This window comes from Ricinus communis, chromosome 5 (assembly GCF_019578655.1).
Source record: "Ricinus communis isolate WT05 ecotype wild-type chromosome 5, ASM1957865v1, whole genome shotgun sequence".
In the NCBI taxonomy this organism is placed as follows: Eukaryota; Viridiplantae; Streptophyta; class Magnoliopsida; order Malpighiales; family Euphorbiaceae; genus Ricinus; species Ricinus communis.
Genome location: NC_063260.1, coordinates 23,001,469 through 23,021,762, shown reverse-complemented (window position 1 = coordinate 23,021,762; position 20,294 = coordinate 23,001,469). Strand labels below are relative to the sequence as shown.

The 20,294-nt window shown below is 32.4% G+C and overlaps 2 protein-coding genes across 4 annotated transcripts; one reads left to right on the top strand and one right to left on the bottom strand.

Annotated features, from left to right (window-relative positions):
* Positions 1 to 1,547: 1,547 nt before the first annotated feature.
* On the bottom strand, positions 1,548 to 3,816 carry LOC8258447 (dof zinc finger protein DOF1.4). Of its 2 annotated transcripts, none has more exons than XR_003078164.2 (2): positions 1,905 to 3,523; positions 1,548 to 1,816 (listed from the first exon to the last, which is right to left on the bottom strand). XR_003078164.2 is itself a non-coding variant. In XM_002509406.4 (2 exons), exons 1-2 carry the CDS (start codon positions 3,587 to 3,589, stop codon positions 2,331 to 2,333), a joined length of 1,074 nt encoding a protein of 357 aa, XP_002509452.1. In that variant the 5' UTR covers positions 3,590 to 3,816; the 3' UTR covers positions 1,548 to 2,330. The 2 variants fall into 2 exon arrangements, 1 of the variants encoding a protein (XP_002509452.1); XM_002509406.4 differs by adding an exon at positions 3,530 to 3,816 and having other exon boundaries at positions 1,548 to 3,344.
* An 11,018-nt stretch (positions 3,817 to 14,834) lies between these two features.
* LOC8258446 (dol-P-Glc:Glc(2)Man(9)GlcNAc(2)-PP-Dol alpha-1,2-glucosyltransferase) lies at positions 14,835 to 18,493 on the top strand. Of its 2 annotated transcripts, XM_048375041.1 has the most exons (9): positions 14,835 to 14,970; positions 15,060 to 15,237; positions 15,343 to 15,431; positions 15,726 to 16,059; positions 16,510 to 16,783; positions 16,969 to 17,106; positions 17,178 to 17,382; positions 17,760 to 17,902; positions 17,983 to 18,493. In XM_048375041.1, the coding sequence occupies exons 2-9, from the start codon at positions 15,148 to 15,150 to the stop codon at positions 18,240 to 18,242; spliced, it is 1,533 nt and encodes a 510-aa protein (XP_048230998.1). In that variant the 5' UTR covers positions 14,835 to 14,970; positions 15,060 to 15,147; the 3' UTR covers positions 18,243 to 18,493. The 2 variants fall into 2 exon arrangements, with proteins under 2 accessions (XP_048230998.1, XP_048230999.1); XM_048375042.1 differs by lacking the exons at positions 14,835 to 14,970; positions 15,060 to 15,237 and having other exon boundaries at positions 15,767 to 16,059.
* The last annotated feature ends 1,801 nt before the right edge of the window (positions 18,494 to 20,294 follow it).

Below are 20,294 nucleotides of genomic sequence, written 5' to 3'. Positions count from 1 at the left end.
AAAATTCAAGGCAACTGGTTTCATGAATAAACTATCGAGATTCTTAACTTAATAATTTAGCTTCAAAATGATTCCTAAAATAAAATTGCTGTTGATAAAGAATAGTTTTTGGCAAGCTAACAAATGAAGCCTTAGTAAGATTATAGCAGACATGAAAAATCAAGCATCTTATGGAAGTACATCAAGATAAACTTTCTCAGAAAAGCCCCCACGCAAGCTTAATATACAAGATTTCATTTAAGAAGAGCGTTCAAGACTCACTGCCAAGATTTATTTTCCACTAATTACGCATCACAAATAAAAGAGATAAGTAAAATAGAAACATCTCAGGAAATTCGCATCCAAAACCAGTTTAAGTGTAAATAAAAGTCTGCTGGCTTCAATGGCTACCATCAATCGGCATGCACATTATTTAAATTAATTCAATGGGGAAACATTAGAGTATTGGTTATCTATAGTAAAAATTCTATTTACATGGTCATAGCTAAAAGATTTCTAATTGTTTTCTCCTTACAAATGTAAAAGATTTTCAACTAAATTCCTCTTCATCTTCCTATCAAGTCAATTATAAAATGCTTAGCATTTTTCCAAGTGATTGAACAGTCTGTGCCACTAAGGAAATAAAGGGCACGGTAGAAAGTAGATATACGTACTATATGATTTATGCTTCTCATAGGCAAAGACCATGCATATAAATCATTAGCAAGATTTCAACCCTAGCTCTTTTGAATTTCTTTTGCATGATTTTGGGTATTATCAGTTTCATAGTCAAAAATTATGAACGTGGAGCCCTAATATTGTTATATCTGGTTTTATTGATGTCACTGCCATGTAGTTTATTATTCAGAAAGAAAATCAAGAACTATGAAATAAGACTAGAGCTGCATGCAGTGGCGGTTTTCTACGATGAGGAATATGATTGAACTACTGTATGAATTACTGTGTGTATGTGTTTTATGTTGTTATTAAAGCTTGCTAGCTATCCTTATTTATTATAAAATAAAATCTACTCTCTCATAAACTCTTCAGCAGAGAGTGTAAATTAAACTATCAAAAAAAAAAAAAAAAGAAGAAGAGGGACTAGCTTCTATAAAAGTAGAATACAATGGTGAGCATAACCTTCTGACACCCACTAATTAGCTCAATCACCAAAACAATCCAACTCCTAATCAATTGAAATCTAGTTCCATCTATTCTTGCCAGTAAAAGATTCTGACTTCCTGTGTCTTCTCCGAGAATGTACTACAATATACATATATGTATATGCACTGTTCTCGAATTAGCCATATCTTACTAAAATCCAAGCTGTAACATCTAGTGTTTACTAGTCACAGTTCTTAGCTAAATTATTCAGAAGGTACTCTTCCTAATATTTCCGTGACTGGGTCTCTAACACTACATAGCAGCCTTAACATTGTTCATCAAGTTTGGTACTCATTATCCATGCATTTCATATATTCATAGATATTCTTTTTTCCTTTTTTCTTTTTCTTTTTCTATAAGAATATATTCATAGTTGTAAAAATGAAAATGTGAACATTTGTGCATCCCAGAACCATAATTTCCTTACAAATAACATCAAATACAAAAGAAGTCGACAACATATAACCAAGACCCAAGAAGAACATAACGTTAACAAAAAAAAAAAAAAAAGACACATTACCATGCTAAATCTCCCTCTTTCCTATACCACCTATATCCAAACCTTTTTTCCCAAAAAAAAAAAAGTATTAAAGAGTACCATAATTCAGAATCAAGAAAGGAATTAGTGCCTCGTCTAGACGATTGTAACATATATCCCACCAAAATCCCCAACCTAATAACAAATACTACATTAGAAAGAAAGGAGTACTTGTCATGCATAAATATTTACATACAAATTAAAAAGTAATAGACCAACTTACTGATACAAAAGAACTGCACCAAAATAGTTGATCCTTTTCTCCACCACTGTGTAGATGACCGTGATAATGATGGTAACTAGGACATGATGAGATATGAAGAAGATCCGAGGTTCCTCTCAGCGCAAATAGGGATATTCTCAACCTTTGAAAATAAAAACCAACAGGCTGATTTCTTGCAGCTGACATGATCTCTCCGATCCAAGCTCCTCTCATCTTTAATTTTGCATCAATGCCAAACTTTATACTTTATTCTTTTCTATTTTTTTTCCCATTTTTTGGTTTTTTCGAACACTCCCACTTTGACCATAAACTCCACTACGAACAGAGATATAATTGACAAAAAAATAAAACCTAACCAGAGATACCAAGATTATTGGAAAAAAATAGAGGGAGATGAATTTGAAAGAAATAGTGTTTTAGCTGGTGCTATATCAGAGAAGTGACTGAGGATCCAATATTGGCTGGATCATGCCATGTACCGACACTGCTCGTGTTAGGGTTCCAATAGAGTGAAGGTTCTGATGATGAGAAGCCCATTTGCTCTATCTGATTTTGGCATGGCATATTCCAGTGCAGCCTGCTTTGTCCTTGTTCAGTTTTCACTTCTTTCATAGCAATCCCAGATTCAGTACTATTGCAACTCATTTGCAAATCTTCAAAAGGTGTCAGATTCTGGAAGTGGTTAGGTGCTCTGTTACTGTCTTTGACACTGAACTTGTTTTGTTGGTGAAGGCTAGAGGCAAGTAAAGTGGCTATAGATGGAGAAGTTGTGGCGGTGGAAGAAGAGGAACAACCAAATATGGAGGAGTAATTAGTAAGTAGAGAAGTTGAAGTAACTGAATCTTGGATATGCTTAGTCGGGTTAAAGCCATTATTAGCTTCATTATTGCCTAGGATTCCTGATGAAAACCCTAATGCAAGAGCATTTAACTGAGGCGGAAGATCGTAACCAGTATCCATATTTGATGAGACTCTTGAATTGAACCTTCCAAATGGAAGATTCATTTCAGATGGGTTAGTGGGTAAGCCATAAAACAAATGATTGATATGATTTGAAGTGGAAGTGATATGATCAATTGGGGTTTGATGAGAAGAAGGGTTATTAGGGTTTACACTAGAGACTTGATTAATAGTACCTTCACCACCAGAAGAAGATGGCCTTTTGACTCGCTTGTTCTTTCTGCATCCACCTCCTACAGGAACATTCCTCAAAGTTCCACCTCTAGTCCAGTATCTTTTGCAAGCTTTGCAAAAGTGTCTTGGCTGAGATAAGCTGTAGTTGTTATAGTAACAGAACTTAGTATTTGAGGAATCACAGCGAGGACACTTGAGAGCTTGCTGTGGCTGCTGCTGCTGCTGTGGTTGTGATGGGTCTTGGCCCCGTTTCTCCATTAGTTTACTTGTTGATGATACCATCAAGCTTTTCTCATCTATCTGATTCTGCACCAAAGGAAAGAAAAGAGAAAAGCAGAAAAAGAAAAAGAGAAAAAAGAAAGAAAGAGTTAAATGTGGCGTTTTTAGGGTAAAATAACAACACAAGTTAGATATTCTCTTCCAAAAGCAAAGAAACAAAAAAAAAAATGGGGTCATGTTCTTGTATAATAATTGAGAGAGAAAGAAAGAACCTGTGGCCATTCGTTAGTAGTTGGAGAGATGACAACCATCTTCTCACAGTTGCCTAGCATTTTCCTTTCTTTCTCTCTCTCTGTCTCACTAAGGAATCCTTGAAACAAAGAGTAAACAGACAAAGAGCAGGTGGCGACGTGAGTCTCTCTCTTGATGGAAAAGAAAGATTGAGTAGAGAGCGGGTGAGAAAGATTATAACTATTATTATTAAGCAACAAAATAAAAATAAAGAGAGAGTATATTAATCAGAATTTCACGTGATGGGTCTTCTTAATTGGTCTTTATAATATGCAATTAGAGTAGATTATTATATTTTAATCAAGAATTTGTTAAGCTAAATTAACTTTAATAAAAAGAATGGGAAAAGAATGTATGGAGGGACAGCATTCAAACTCCAAGAAAAAGACAGGGAGGTAAAGCAGGAAGCAACAGATGAATCTTTTAGAGGTTCAAGAAAGAACATTTTACATGAGAGACTACTCACTCACTCCACATCACTACGTAACATTCCTTTGTTTTATACAATAGCTAGAGGGAATCCCTAGAGCTCATTCCCCGACGCACTCACACCGCAAATCCCACTTCTAATTCCACTTTACCTATTTATCTATCTATACTTTGTTTTCTTTTTCTTTTTAAAGTTAAAAACTATTTATATTGTATGCTATATGCATCTCAAATCTCATTATAAACCCTTTAAACTCATGGCTATAATGACTCAATATATTTAGTTTATTATAAGTTAAGCAAATCTACTTCCACAACTACATCCACATAGGGCATATCAATCCAATTGACCAGTTTTCCCATATTAGATCATTTGTAGCAAAAATAAAAAATAAAAAAATTATCCATTTAAATTAATTACTGATGAGTGTGGTTAAATGTTGAACAGGATTCCTTCGAAAAATTCATCCCTTGATAATGTAGGAGGTGTGATTTATTTTTCATTTTCAAAACCTTAAAACTAACTAAAATAAATTTTACAATAATTTATCTTCTTAAATAGGTCTTGCTTGTGAAGATCTAGTTCGAATGTATGGATAATTGTTAAGATATTTCTTCCTTTTTCTGTTATAAGTTGAAAAAAGCAGTAACATGCATCTATTGGTTTTGGATATAGCTATTTAACTTATTGCATGTAAGTTAACTATAAAAATAAAATAAAAAGAGAGGACTTTATTGCATGTAGGTATGAAACCATTGGATGCTGTAAATATAATATCCATTATCCTCATGAGTTAGAAGATCAGATTAGAAATGGGTGTTGTAAGGTAACAAAACATAACCATGTACAAATGTTGTCATAGCTACTTTTTCAACCAGACTATATTCATTTTCTAAACAGAAGAGAATGTGAAAATTCCAAGAGATAAAAGACAAGAGGGCTCCATGTGATCAGAGATCAAGTCACTTTTTTTCTTCTCTTTTACTTTCTAAACAAACATAAAATGTAAGAATAACCATGCTCTTTGTTCCCAAGGTCTCATTGGCTCTTGCATGCTATATATATATATATGTATGCCTATATTCTTCTCTTCTCGCCTTTGATCAGTAAACAAAATAAAATTGATGCTGTTATTATTAATGGTAATTGGATTTGCTCCTAACATCCAATCTGAAGTATGCAATAGAAAATTGGAGAAATTAAAATATGAAACTGATTCAAAGAAAAGAAATACAGAGAGAGAAACCGTTAACAATGTCAGGGGGATAGAGAGAGAAAGAGAGAGAGAGGCACTGGGGGAGGGTACATAGGCATGTGGTGGGCAGCTCAGATCAGCTGCAAAGGAGAAAAAGAAAGGGCAAGAGAAAAAAATAAAAGAAAAGCATAGTTCGGGGGAACAAACGGATTTTGTAGTCTTTCAAGGGATCTTCTCTTCCTCCCTATATAACATCCCATCATTATTCTTGCGCAGTCCTATTCCTCCCTTTGTTTAATTTATCTTTGATCATTGCAATTCTTTTATTATATTATACATTTACTCTTACCTTATACTATATGTATTCACCTTATGATAATATATTATTATGCACTGTGTAATTTTTGGATGTTGAAGATAGTTTCCAGATTTGGCTGTCAGTTTTTAGTCTTTTTAATCTCAAACTTGTTCTCTTTAATCTAGGCATTAATTTATTATTACATTTAATTAGGGCTATGTGCATGCCATCCGATGCAATGTAACTATAGAGGTAGTTATTAGTGAAATGGAAAAGTCAGTGGAACGAGGAAAACAAAAATTACTTCTGAAATACAAATACATAATTAACAGATAATTGACGTTTACCAGAGGCCGTATATTCTTTCCTGAAAAAAGAAAATAATAATAGAAATAAAAGGTTATACAAACTTTGTAAAAAAAACAAAAAGAACACGTGGCACGGACGGTTTAGGTCCACCATATATATATATATATATGCACCATCACGATCATAGGTTTAATTTGGTTTCACATATTTTTATTCCAACTTGATTAACATTCCAATGTCATATTCCCTTTTAACATCATCGAGGATTCATTAGCTTTGGCACTGTTTGGGGAAAATCTTTTGCAATGGTGTGTTAGTATGCAGTTGTCTATAGGAAGTTGATTACATATGATGACAGAAATTCCCCCCACTTGATTAATGGTTCACTTCACCATTAACTAACAATTTAGTTTTATAGTTACCCCTAAAAAGGAAAATGATGACGCCGGTTTTATTAGGAAAATTCAAATGATTTTGATATGAATGGGCGGTTGTGGTTTTCTCCTTTTCTTTAACAAATTTAAAGAGGATATAATTATTATAATTTAGATACGTTTCATATGTTATGAAACAAACACATAATCGATAAATTATTGTTTCTTAAACATTGAAAATAATAAAAAAAAAGGTTATTTTTTATTATTTTGGCAATTAATCTGTGTATATTTTTTTCTTGTTACTAGTTGATAATTGACAGTTAGCTGAAAACTAATGAAAGTTACGGGTTTAATTATTTATTATTAATTGTTGCTGAACATATATTCAATTATTACTGAATATCCATTAAGATTTGATTTTAATACTATATAATGTAATATTATTTACTTAATAAGTTAAACAAATTAAGTTACCGTTAGTAAAATAAAAACAATAATAATTAAAACTATCTTAAAAAGTTAGTTTAGAATATTTATTTAAATAAGTATAGTTGTCGGTGAAAAATTTTGAATTATAGTTGATTTGAACTTAAGTATTTCAATATTTTAATAATTTTTAACTGTTATTAAGAAATCAGACATTTTGATTGGCTATAAAAAATTAAAAAATTATCAGTTATGCCACTCTGTAAAACAATTTAGTTTTTTTTATTATTATTAATGGGAGGTGGAGATTCAAACTTAAAATGTTACTAAAATTGAAATGTAAATCCCTTGAACCATTAAATTCTAATTCAATGAAAATATCTCTAAATATATATAGAATTCATTTAAATTCATCCTATAATTCATGAATAAATTAAGCTTTATTACAAAATTTGAAATTTGCATAAGTTTTTGAACTAATAAATTAAAAAATTATACACACAATTTATAGAATTTAAGAGTAATCTTGAAATTAAAAAAAAAAAAACGAAATTAGATAAAATCTTTCATTTAGTAATATAAGAGATTTGGTAAAAACTCAATTTCGAAAGGGATCTTTAAAGTTTATCATTTTGGTGAATTTAATATATAAAGGATATCTATAAACTCTAAACATTATAGCTTTCGTGCTAACAATGAATTTTATACCAAATGTATTAGGTTAAACAAAATTCCTGGATAGGACCAAACATTGCCCCAGTTTAGTGGCAAAAATCTTGGATTATGTGCAAACCCTATGCCGTGAATGCACATCTAAATGCCGACAGTATGGGCAACCTATAATTGATACCAGGACCATAATAATAGGACCTTGGTTTAGCTTCTTTTACTCTATAAATATGCATATACCACCATCCTTATGTATTTCTATGGATAATTCAAGGATACGACTACCACATTTTAGGCGAACAGAATCTATAGTTTAGGCTGGTTTTATTTATATTTTTCTCTAATTCGATTATTTAATTTAATTTTTGAAAGTTAAGTTAATTTTAATATTACAAAATAATTTAAATTAAATTAATCGGTATTTACAAATCGTACTATTCCGAATTCCTTTTAAAACGTGGGGTTTAATTCATTTTAGCTTTATACAAAATCTACAAATAATTTAATATATTTAGTTTGTTTTGAACAGTTTAATTCGATTATAAACCACAACCACTAAACACTCACTCACCCCATTCCCAATAGAAGGAATTATTCTCCATAATTGGGGCCTCTCAGAATTCATACTTGGGAATAATTCATATTTTCTACACTCTACAGACACTCCCGCGTCCATAAATTTGAAAAGCACATCCTCCTTTTATATGTATCTTTTTAAGTTTACAAATAGGGAAGGGGGTTTAGCTTGAGTAATACTTAGGATTACTAATGTTTTATTAATTCTCGAGTTTATATAGTCTATTTGAATAATTATATTTCATTTTTTTATTTGCACAAATTAATTACTATGCATGGGATATTGTATTAATTTTAATTAAGCTAAGATAAACAATCGAGGATTATGCATATATGTGCGGGTGTAATGTATAAATGTTTGGTGTTTATGGGCGATGTGGGGTTTGAGTATTATTGGGTAGTAAGTAGTAGTCAATTTTAGAGGGAAAGGGTAGGACCTTCGTACCCACACATGCCACATCCAGTCACACACTCACCAGTCACTACCACCGGACAAAAAATGCCAATTTGGCAAACATGAAAGAAACCCAACACGCACGTTAAAGCAAACTTCTTTATCACTATATATTAGAGAGAGAGAGAGAGAGAGAGAGAGAGAGAGAGAGGGGGGGGCTAAGCTAAGGGGACCAAACCAAAGCATCAAATCCAAGCCAACTGTGCACATCAAAGGCTGACCACATCGCACCTCCAAACAATGTGCAGACAAAGATCTCCCTCTCCATTTTGGTTTCTTCGCCTTTCTTTATTTCGCTTAATTAATTATTTTCTCACCCCTACCCTTCCTCAGTAACACAATGGACTTACGAACGCAAGGGTAACGTCGGCATTTCAAATGACTTTCATTAGTGCTCAACAGATATAACCTAACTGTAGTACTGGTTCCCCCAGTCCAGATCACACACTATTAGTAACTTCTCTTTTGCTAATTTTTCATTATATAAATAATTAAATTCATTTAAAAATATATAAATAAGATAATAACAGTTTCTTTTAATTTAATAAAAATTCTAAAGGAGTCTTGAGTGTTGAGGTGTGGCTAAATTAATAATTGTAAATGAAAGTTTTAATAGATATACTCTAATTTACTATTGGATTATTAGATAAAAAAATAATTAAATCTTGTTAAACACTTTTAATTCAATTTCTTTAAATTCCAGAACAAGGAGAATCAATATTTCTGAAAGAGAAAAATAAGTAAGAAATGGTGATGTGGAAAGGATATTCAACATTGAAGTGGGCGAATTATGTATAACTGCATTAGATATAATGTACCTCCTGTACTTAAATGTGCAGTAGCTAGTGGTTCATGGATGGTAATGATCAAAATGACTATTCAAAAGCCGGTTGTTGTTGTTAGGTCATGTAGTGGAACGAACAACACATGGCGTGTGTGATTCATCATGTTCCAAGGCACTATGTTCTTATGACAAATGCAATAAAAATGATGATGCCATTCTAAAATGAGGTAATCACATACATCCCCACGTTGAGATATAAATATTACCAAATAAAATTTCCATCAATATTATTATTATTATGTGATTGCTGTCCTCAATGGGTCCAGAAATAAAAACAAAAAAATATTTCCCCACTTATTGATACCCAGCAATAATTGCTATTTTGCGCTCCTCCATTTTGATTTCACCTTACCAAATCATGGGTCAAACTTTGCGATAAACAACAAAAACAATAGATTACTTTTTCTCTTTTAACTAATATATATGTACTTGCTAAGTAAATTTTCCATGGTGATTTATATATGTGTGTGTGTGGACCTTACGAGCTCAAATCCACAAACAGAAATTATTATTACTAAAGAAATCATTACATATAACTCCATTGATTAGAACTCACAGCGTGCCAGATCTCATGCACTGGCCTAAAGTATTAGCATCCTTTATATGGTGTTAATCTTTAACTAATTGGGTCTTATAAAGCTGATATAGACCAAATCAGTTTGAATTATTGGATAAAATGGAATCAGTGTTCAAGCAACGACAAAAAGAAAGGGTAAAAACAAAATTGAGGGTAAAACTTTTAGTGGTCAAATCTTGGAATGGGAAACCTAAGAAGGTTGAGGAATGTGGTTGGGCAATTTGCAGAGAGGTAGTTTGTGGTGGCATATGGTTATAAAGAATCTTCTTCAACCTCTAAAAATTCTACAAATCCCTTTGGGTGCTGATGATAACAAAAGGAAAAAAGAAAGATCAGAAGAAGGTGGTCGTGGAGGGTTTGTTAATTGGAAGTTTTCAAGAAGAGTGGGGCCTAAGGAATGTTGTGGGGGACAATTCTATTTGTAGTTTATGTCCACAAACAACAAATGAAATTTATCCTATTCAATCCTATAGGGTGGCGGAGAGTCATTCCACATGCTTCTAGACTCCATCCTAATTGATTTAAGGACAAGGGTAATCTTCACACCCTTTCAGTTTTTATTTACTCTACAATTATATTATATACAACTTCTGCTTTAAATTTAATTTAGGAAAGAGTTGTGACTATATGTCTTGTTACATAATCATATTCTTTTTATTATAAATTGAGAGACTCAAATTGAAAATTTTATTCGAATTAGAATATACTAGACAATTGCTCGCTCTATAGTTAATTTAATTTTAATATTAATAAAGATTATAAAATCACTAAACTTAATATTAATACCATATTATAAAAGTTCAGAAAAATATAAAATATATTAATTGACTTTCTAACTAACTAACTATATATATTGTATTGCAACACAATACTTGAAAAGAAAATTATCTAAAGTAAAAGTTATGAAAAAATTAAAAAAGGTAGAGAAAAGTGAAATAATTATATGTCATAATTAAGGTGTTAAAATTATAATATAATATTTTATATATAATAGTAAAAAATATTAAAATAATTAATTCTCTAAAAATTTAAAAAAAAAACTTAGGATTTACATATTATTCCATGTACGAGAGAGAAAATAATATTAAAATATTACTTTTATATATATATATATATATATATATATATATATAGATATTTATTATCGGGCTAAACTTACAATATAAAATATTTGGTCTAATCTATAAATCAATTTGAATTTTTATAAAATTATATCTTTCTATGCAAAATTAACATAGTTAAAAACTAAATTAGTAATTTAAAATATAATTTGACTTTTATTAACTATCAAATTCGATCATTTTATTTTTAGTATAAATTAATTTTAGTGTCTAATAAAAATAATTAACTAATATTTTTGTTCACTTTATTTTTTATTTTTAGCACTATTTAATTCAAGAAAACTTGAATGTCTTAAAACTATTTATTTTTTATAATAATAATATTAAATTAGTTTATAATTAATATTAAATTATTAAATAAAATAAATATTATAGTTAAATTTTGCAATTTTTATTATGGTTTTTTGTTTAGGCACTAAAATCAAAACCATACCAGAAAGTGAAAATCTTAGTCATATTAATTTTATTCGAGTTATTTAAATCTTTAAGCTACAAGATTATCATGATATTATTTTTAATTGATAGTGGATTTATCAACTTTAATATTTTTTTTATGAAATTAATCAGTCTAAATAATTTTGATAGACTAATGTATAGTTGTTTAATTTTTTCATTAGAATTGGAGAAAGGTTTTTACTTTCGTTATAATTTAATTCAAATGTATTATAAAATAATAATAATAATTATACATTCAAAAGATATCTATATTTATAATTTAAAATTAAATTATATTGAAATTTAGTGATATTATTAAGTGTGTTCAAAATGTTGAAATTTTATTAGGATTAAAATATAGTAAAAGTAAAAAATAGAATAAATAAAAGAATGTTATTTCTATTAAATAGTAAAATTGATTTTGATAAATATAAGAACTTATCTTAGTTTCATAAAAAAGAATTGAAACGAATTAGATATATAATGATAAACTCGAGGAGTAACTTGTAATATTCTTAATTCTTGCACTAGGTTGATTTATTATGGAGAATTAGCGCTTAGCTTTATGAATTATCTTAAAAATCTTAATATAATTAAAAAAAAAATTAAATACCGACTTGTATGCTGGATTACATCTTAAGAGGCAATAGTATTTAATTCAAATATATAATATTTGAGAACGGGTGGTTCAACTTATATTATAATATAATCTTGATTGAATTCAAATTAAGAGATATGTAAAATCTAAAATGTCATGTGTTCATAACTATTGTTGTATCTTATAATGATATGCTTATGTTATCCAAATTCTCTAAATTATAATTTTCTAGTTGTCCATTATTAATGGTGGGTTAAAGAGAATGATTAGAAAAATATCATTTATCATTTAATTTTGAATTGAGATTATTTATATGTTCGTGATTTGTCTCATTAGATCAATGGACAAGTTTGGCCGTGCCCATTAATGTTTCTATCGGAGCAAATCGTATTGATACCTAAAATAATTTATATATTTTTTTAACTTTATAATATCACATATTATATATATATAAGCAGGAAGGATTCGCAAATCCTTCAGACGTAGGGCGCGTAGGGCTTTGAACCCAAATACATTACCCACAATGGAAGTAAACATGTTAGTAACAGAACCTTTTTCAAAAAGGTCTAAGGGGTAAGCTACATAAGCAATAAATTGATTTTCTTCTCCCGCTAGCAACAACATAATGGAGGCAGTCAATCAATATGGATTGATCCTAAATCTGATTCAAATCCAATATAGTACCTATGGGTACATAAGAAATGTATAGACCTTCGGGAAAAGCATGAAAAAAAAGGCTCGAATGGTATGATCCCTCCGTCGCCTCAGAATGAAAGGGACGATCTCGTAGTTCTTGGTCTGTAAAGATACGTTGTTAAGTGCTCCATTTTATTTTCCCATTGAGGCCGAACCTAAACCTGTGCTCGAGAGATAGCTGTCCATACATTGATAAGGGATGTATGGATTCTCGAGAAGAGAGGAGCCGTGGTGGTCCCCCCCGGACCGCCCGGATCCCACGAGTGAATAGAAAGTTGGATCTACATTGGATCTCACCTGAATTGCCCCATTTCGGAGTTCTTGCAGGGTGGAGCCATGCAGTACCAGATACGAGATAGATCCTCTAAAGAACAAGGCTTTTTTCGAATAAGCCAATTCATTTGGGACCCTGTAGATCCACTCTTTTTCCTATTGAAAGATCAGCCCCTTGTCTCTGTGTTTTCACATCGAGAATTCTTTGCAGATGAAGAGATGTCAAAGGGGTTTCTTACTTCCCAAACGGATCCTCCTACATCTATATATAAATGCTGGTTTATCAAGAATACGCAAGAAAAGCACTTCGAATTGTTGATTCATCGCCAGAGATGGCTTAGAACCAATAGTTCATTATCTAATAGATTTTTCCGTTCGAATACTCTATCCGAGAGTTATCATTATTTATCAAATTTGTTCCTATCTAACGGAACGCTATTGGATCAAATGACAAAGGTATTATTGAGAAAAAGATGGCTTTTCCCGAATGAAATGAAAATTGGATTCATGTAGTAAGGGACAAAATTATCCAAACCCTTGTTATTTTAGTTAGAGTTAAGTCTGATGAGAATAATATTCTACCACTAGCAATTCGTTTATTTTCAAGTCGATCCATTTATTATCTATTATTTGATTGACCAATCCTTTATATTGAAATGGGTCAAGAGTCAAATGTTTTGGCAATTCCTCCTGGGGGGATGACTCAAGATAATTTTGAATCATAGCTCTGGATTTTTGTTCATCCCTCGCTGTAATAATATATCGGGGTTTGCAGCGATAACTTGGTATATCTACTATACGACCATTAACTAAAATATGTCTATGATTAACTAATTGGCGGGCTCAGGGAATAGTTGACGCCATACCCAATCGAAAAAGGATGTTATCCAAACGCATTTCAAGTAATTGTAGTAAAACTGACTGTTGACCCTTTGGCTTTGCGGCGATACGAACGTATTTAAGTAATTGTCGTTCGTAAGACCATAATGAAAACGTAATTTTGTTTTTCTTCTAAACGAATACGATATTGAGATTTTTTACCGGAGCGTGATTGATTTCTAAGATCGCTCCCAGCCCTAGGCCTTTTACTAGTGAGTCCCGGTAAAGTCCCCAGACGGCGTATTTTTTTAAAACGAGGACTGGATTTGTTATCTCATGTTTGCTTTTCGTGAAAAAATATCAATTGAAGTGGAACCAATCTCTTTTTTAAAGAAACTAGATACCAGGAGATGTTTGATTCGTAGGGCGGGGAAGAGGGCCAGACAAGCAAGAAGTTCTTCCATTATGGCTATTTCACAAATGAGTTGAGTTGAACAAATGCCTCATCGCATGATCATTAGTAGGATCAACCAGAAACTTACCTTGATAGAATTATAAACAATTTTAGTATCGTACTTCTATAAATTGTTTATGTATTTTATTTTTCAGTGATATTGGATTTCTAAAACTCCACTTAAGTATAATTAGGGTTTAATTTTGATGCTCAGTTATCATTTGAAATTGAAACCTTTTTCCTGATATTTGAAATTAAATTGAAAAACAATTGTAATACAGTACCGAGCTGCTAGGATTGGACATCTACATAAGAGGTCAGAAAATTAAAGAACCGAATCCGACCTACTCTGATTCCATATTATAAGATTGAATTGAATATATTAAATAAGAACTAAATGAATGAAAGCATTAATGCCAAATTAATAAATTTGGGTTTGCGTTCAACTAATATAAAAATAATTAAAATTAACCATTTGGTTGGTTGAATTTTAATTTTTATAAATTATTTATATTTGTTTATTTTCTAGTGAGGTGAGATCACTAAGATAATAACACTCATGCCTAAACACTTTAGAAAATGTGTTTAATAATGCCCAAAAATGACAGTCCGCAATTATTTGTTCATAAAGGTCAAAATTCAGCCAATTGGCCCTGAGCTAAAAGTTCAGGGGCCAAATTGAGAGATTTTCCCTTTTCTTTTTCCGAATAAAAGATCAGATGCTCGTTAAAATCAAAGGGCCCTTGGAGATGCTTATAATCGAGTTCGAATCTGTTTTTGGACCTTACTGGTCCAGTTTGAGAGTGTTGTTGGACCTCGCTGGACCAGCTACTTTTCTCGGAACGACGTCGGATTTATCATCTTCTTCTTGGTGATTTCTAGTTGACAGTCTCTTCCTCCCCGACTTCCAATTTTTCGACTTAATTACTGACGAAAAATATTTGATTGCATGTAGTGCAGCTACATGGAGATTATAGATTTTTATGTTAGAATTTGCATTTAAACTCTGTTAAAGAGAAGAGTAAATCAGAGAGAGATAGAAGGAAAGATGGGTAGAAAAGCAGTTGCAACGATAGTGAGCTTGTGGGTAATTCCAATTTCAATCCTTGTCAATCAAATTGTATCTGATCCTTACATGGTAATAAGAGTTCTTTTTAGTTCTAAACCTTTGATCTTCTTTTTTCTTTTTAAAATTATTTTCTTAAAAAATGTTATCTGAAGAACCCTGTTAATTAATTTGCAGGATGAGATATTTCACATACCTCAAGCTCAAAAGTACTGCAAGGGCAATTTTTTTAGTTGGGATCCCATGATTACTACTCCACCTGGATTGTATGCTTTCTGCTACCTCTTCCCAATTATGTTCGTTTGAATTCTGTGTATTATCCGGTTGTGTATCTATATGAACATTGTTAATGAGCATTTTGGTTTTGTTCTCTTTAATTTAATTTTGAAGTTGAAAGAATTGAATTCTAGCACCTATAGCGTTTAAGTAACTGGCTTCTCAAACACTGTAATTCCTAATTATTATTTGTACTAGCTTTTGATAAGTAGGTGGAATGTAATCCTCTCATGCAAATTATGTAGTTAGAGCAGTTGATAAAATGCAGTGCAAAACTCTTGCAGGTACTTTGTTTCACTTGCCCACGTTGCTTGTTTGTTTCCAGGCATGTTTCTTGTGCAATTTGTGTCATTATTTTCTGAAGCATGCTCCACTGCAATTCTCCGCTCTACAAATGGTGTCTTAGCGGTATTGTGCAGCATTGTTGTATATGAGATAATCACCCACTTGAGGCCGACTCTTGATGAAAGAAAAGCATCATTTCTTGCTGTGATCTTAGCTCTGTACCCACTCCATTGGTTTTTCACTTTTCTGTACTATACCGATGTTGCATCACTCACTGCAGTGCTTGCTATGTACCTTGCATGCTTGAAGAAGAAATACCACTTCAGTGCACTGGTAAAGGAGTTATCTCAAACTTTTGCTGGTCATCTACATTGGTTATTTTTCCAGATATAGATTTAAATATCATGGTAAAAATGAATTTCCTTAGACTAATTTTCATTTAACAATAGAAAATCCTCCCAATTATTTCAGTAACCTTTGATTTTTTATTTTTTTTAAAAGTGGTTGTTAGATGTTGTTTATAAACTTTAAGAATATTGCATTGGAAGAGTGGATTGAGAAATTATCTGAAGTAAGTTGAATGAGGAAAACATAACTTTTAGAACATCAATATACTATGCATTGGGAACTTTAGCCTACACAGCAACACCAGCACACTGTGCATTCCTTTCTAGAAAAAGCAACCAATCTCATCCTCAAAAGGCTTATTATCAAAGTGTCAACATTATGGATGCTACTTTGTCCTTTGGAACTTATTCTGTTTTTGTTTCGTTTTTTGCTCAGCTTGGAGCCTTTGCAGTTTTTATTCGGCAAACGAATGTTATATGGATGGTTTTTGTCGCATGCAGCGGCATCATAGATTTTACTCTAAACAATCAAACAAAAAATTTGAAAGTGGATGTGTTAATTGAATCAGGAAAAGAAATTGGTGATTTAATTCCCTACAATTCAGTCACAACAGGCTCAAACATGAGAAGACGAAAGCCTAGTAGGGCTGTGGATCCCAGCAAATATTTGAAAACCACTATGAATAGCTCTTCAAGAACTGATTCTACAGGTTTTCATCTGAACATTATGATTAAGCTTTTGTGACTATTCAATTTTGCATAGTTGTATTTCACAAATTTTACTCCCATACTTATGGGACTGGAAAATGAGCTCGCCAACTTGGTCTGTCCTGCATCACCTTGTGTTTTCTTCCTTCTCATTGCTAAGATTGCACCATTTTACCTTCTATTGCAGGTCTTCTTGATGAGATACAGGAAATCTGTTTGATATCATGTCGTATGAAGTGGAGATTTTTCTTATCCTTTAGCCCCTTCTTTATTGTATTGGTGGCCTTTGCTGCTTTTGTCAAATGGAATGGGAGTGTAGTACTAGGTACCTCTCATATTGTTATGGTCTATTTGATGTTCTAAGAGTTTGTTTCTCACTGTCTCTTAATGTTGTAGGTGCAAAAGAAGCTCATGCAGTTTCACTGCATTTTGCACAGGTTATGTATTTTAGTCTTATTTCTACTATGGCAGCAGCTCCTCTGCATTTCTCATTAAGTCGTGGGGCAGATATGTTCCAGTCATTCTGGAAAAGCAGGGTCCTTAGTTTCTGTCAGTGGGTAGTGGCTCTTTCTGCTGGCTTCATCTCAGCACATTTTTTCAGGTCAGTTCAGATGCTTGTCATCTATAGCTGAGAAAATGAAACACAAAGATCATCTATTCTGTCACAACTCCTGAAAATAGACTGTTGTAAAGAAATAATGTTGTTCAGCGATGGGAAAGGAAGTGGAAAAGTCACACTTTAGTTTCGTACATTAATTTGTCTGAGCTGTGTCTAGCATCAGCTTGAATTCATCTATCTTTGGCTTTGTTTAGTAAGAGAAAGGAGGGATAAAAGTGTTTCAAACCACCATGGAACGTTACCTACACAAACATCGTCGTAGTGATTTGGTCTTCCAAACATGCAGCTCAGTGCTTATTTAACATTTTTTTATACTCTTTATCACCGATCCATAATAGTGTTTAACACTACTATTTCAGCATAGCTCACCCCTATCTACTTGCTGACAATCGGCATTACCCATTCTATCTTTGGAGGAAGGTCATCAAAGCTCATTGGTTAATGAAGTACCTGTTGGTTCCATTTTATATTTATTCATGGTTTTCAATCCTTAGCATATTGGGTTAGTATTGTCTCTCTTCATCCTTCTGGATTTTATGTGTTTAACTTCACTAATTTTTCATCTATATCGTTTACTGGCAGGGAAAAGTCGACAAAAAATGTGGGTGTTGGCATTTTTCCTGGCTACAGCTGCAGTTTTAGTTCCTGCTCCACTAGTTGAGTTCAGATACTATACCATACCATTCTATTTCTTGATGCTTCATTCCAATATCAGTGATAATCAAAGTTTGATCCTTATGGGACTGACGTATTTTGTAATCAATTCCTTCACCATGATGATGTTCTTATTTCGACCATTCTATTGGAGCCATGAAACTGGGGTCCAAAGGTTTATTTGGTAGATACTAGATAGGCTCCTTGGAGATATGTCATGAAATCTTGGCACACAACTCAGAAGCCATTAACCAAGTTATTAACCTTTTTGCATTAGCAGTAGGCCTTGTGCTTTTTCAGTAATGTATTTTAGCTTTGAATCAAATGGAACAAAATTATTTGTAGTTCATCAGCATGGGATTTGATCCTTGATTAGGGACCGAACTCCTTGCTTTCTTGGAACTTGTTTTCAATGAGAAAAGAGGCGAACATTCATTAATTTGCTTGCCAATAAACAAGTTTAGCATCTCACAAACTATAGATTCTGCGGAGGATGACTGTTCTTGGGTGATCTCTACCCCGCAAACAGACCTGGTCTATCCTCCCATGTGATGAATGCAGCTTCGTCCATTGCTGTTGGTAAAAGCTGCAGCTGCAGCTGCTCCATGCTGGTGCACAATTAGGTCAATATTGGACTATAGTCTATGGCCGAGAACGTGCCTAACTTAGAAGTCCAATGTTATCCGTAAAAGGACCAACAAACCTTCAAAAGGCCATTTGAGCTTTTCCTTTTTTTTTTTTTTTAATCTCTTCGAGTTGCTAGACAGAAAGGACATTATTAATGTCGTTTCTTTGATGTCTAAGTGCGGAGTTCGAGGTAGCTAACTAGCATGCACCCCAAGTAATAATGTTGATATTTATTTATTCTCGATTTCTTCCAATTGAGGAAGAAAATTTTTAATTTACTTATTGGTACCGTTGGAATTTCAAATTCTTGTTCCTTCTTTCTGCTACTGTTAATTAATAGGTTCAAAAGATTCTTTTTCTCGGTAAAAAGATGGCACTGTTAGTTTTGTGTTTAACTTGGTTTAAGTCCATCACTTAATCCAAGACCTTGACGAAACCATCTAATTTCCTCAAAGCCAAGTGTTCCTCAGTGATTGCCACCATAGTCGACTCAGAATCAACCTTCTCTGCAGATCCTTGGTTGTCTTATCCATAAATTGATTATTAAATCTAATACAATAGTCCGTACAATTTTACATTCTAAAACTTAATCCTTAGCCCAAATTCTTCTCATGCAAAAGCTGGCATCATAAGAGAATTGTTAATATCCTATATGAATTGATCCACTTGGTACGTAGGGTTATGGCATTTGCTTCGAAAGTTTGGAAAAAAAGAAGAAAGAAAAAAGATTTGATGAATCCATGATCCGCACTGAATATTTTGGGTGCTCTGCTTTTGTACTCAATTCTGTATGTGAGCAGAAAAACACATGAAGATATTAGATTTCGAAATAAATTCACTTTCATTTCAATTTTGGATGCCCTTTGCACAGTACGTACAGTGGAACTGCCCTAGTACAAAGGGGGACCAACATAGATGATAATGTAGGAACGTGGTCCTATATTTGATGAAGGAAAACAATAATAATGCACAATAGATAGGTGCCTGCCCACTTTGCTTAAAAACTGTTGGCTACAGCAAATTTGTGAAGAACAAAGGATATATAGAAAGGTGGGGAAAAAAAGAAAGGAAGAAGAAAAAGAAGAAAGAATTAGATGCTAAGGACATATAATAGAGATAATGGTCGTACCATACGCATCTAATCTTTGATAGACAAGTTTGGAAAATTATTGAGCATTAGGTTTTCACCTCTCACGCTCAATAATACCACGCTCAATAATACCACTTAAACTGCAGAAATTTATGGCCCACCGTATGATCTGTTATATAAATAGATAAATGCTCATTTCCATTATGAATAGCAATAGTTTGATCTCTTAAACAAAAGGGTATGTTTGTGATGCTACGGAGAGGTTCCATATGTTGATATGTATAATGGAAAATAGCTGGAATATTAATGTATATAGTGCAGGAAAAGAAAGCGGCAAATTAGTAGAAGTCTAGAAGACATTTCTATAGCTGATCTTAATTCAGGCATATTTGCAGTCGTTTAATCAAAACATTCTATGACATAATTCTGCTTTCAGTCTTATTCCAAATAGTTTTTATTTTTATTTTTTTGAAATCTGCTATAGTGTAAATTATGTTCCTATAGTTGGCAGACCATTGTTCCA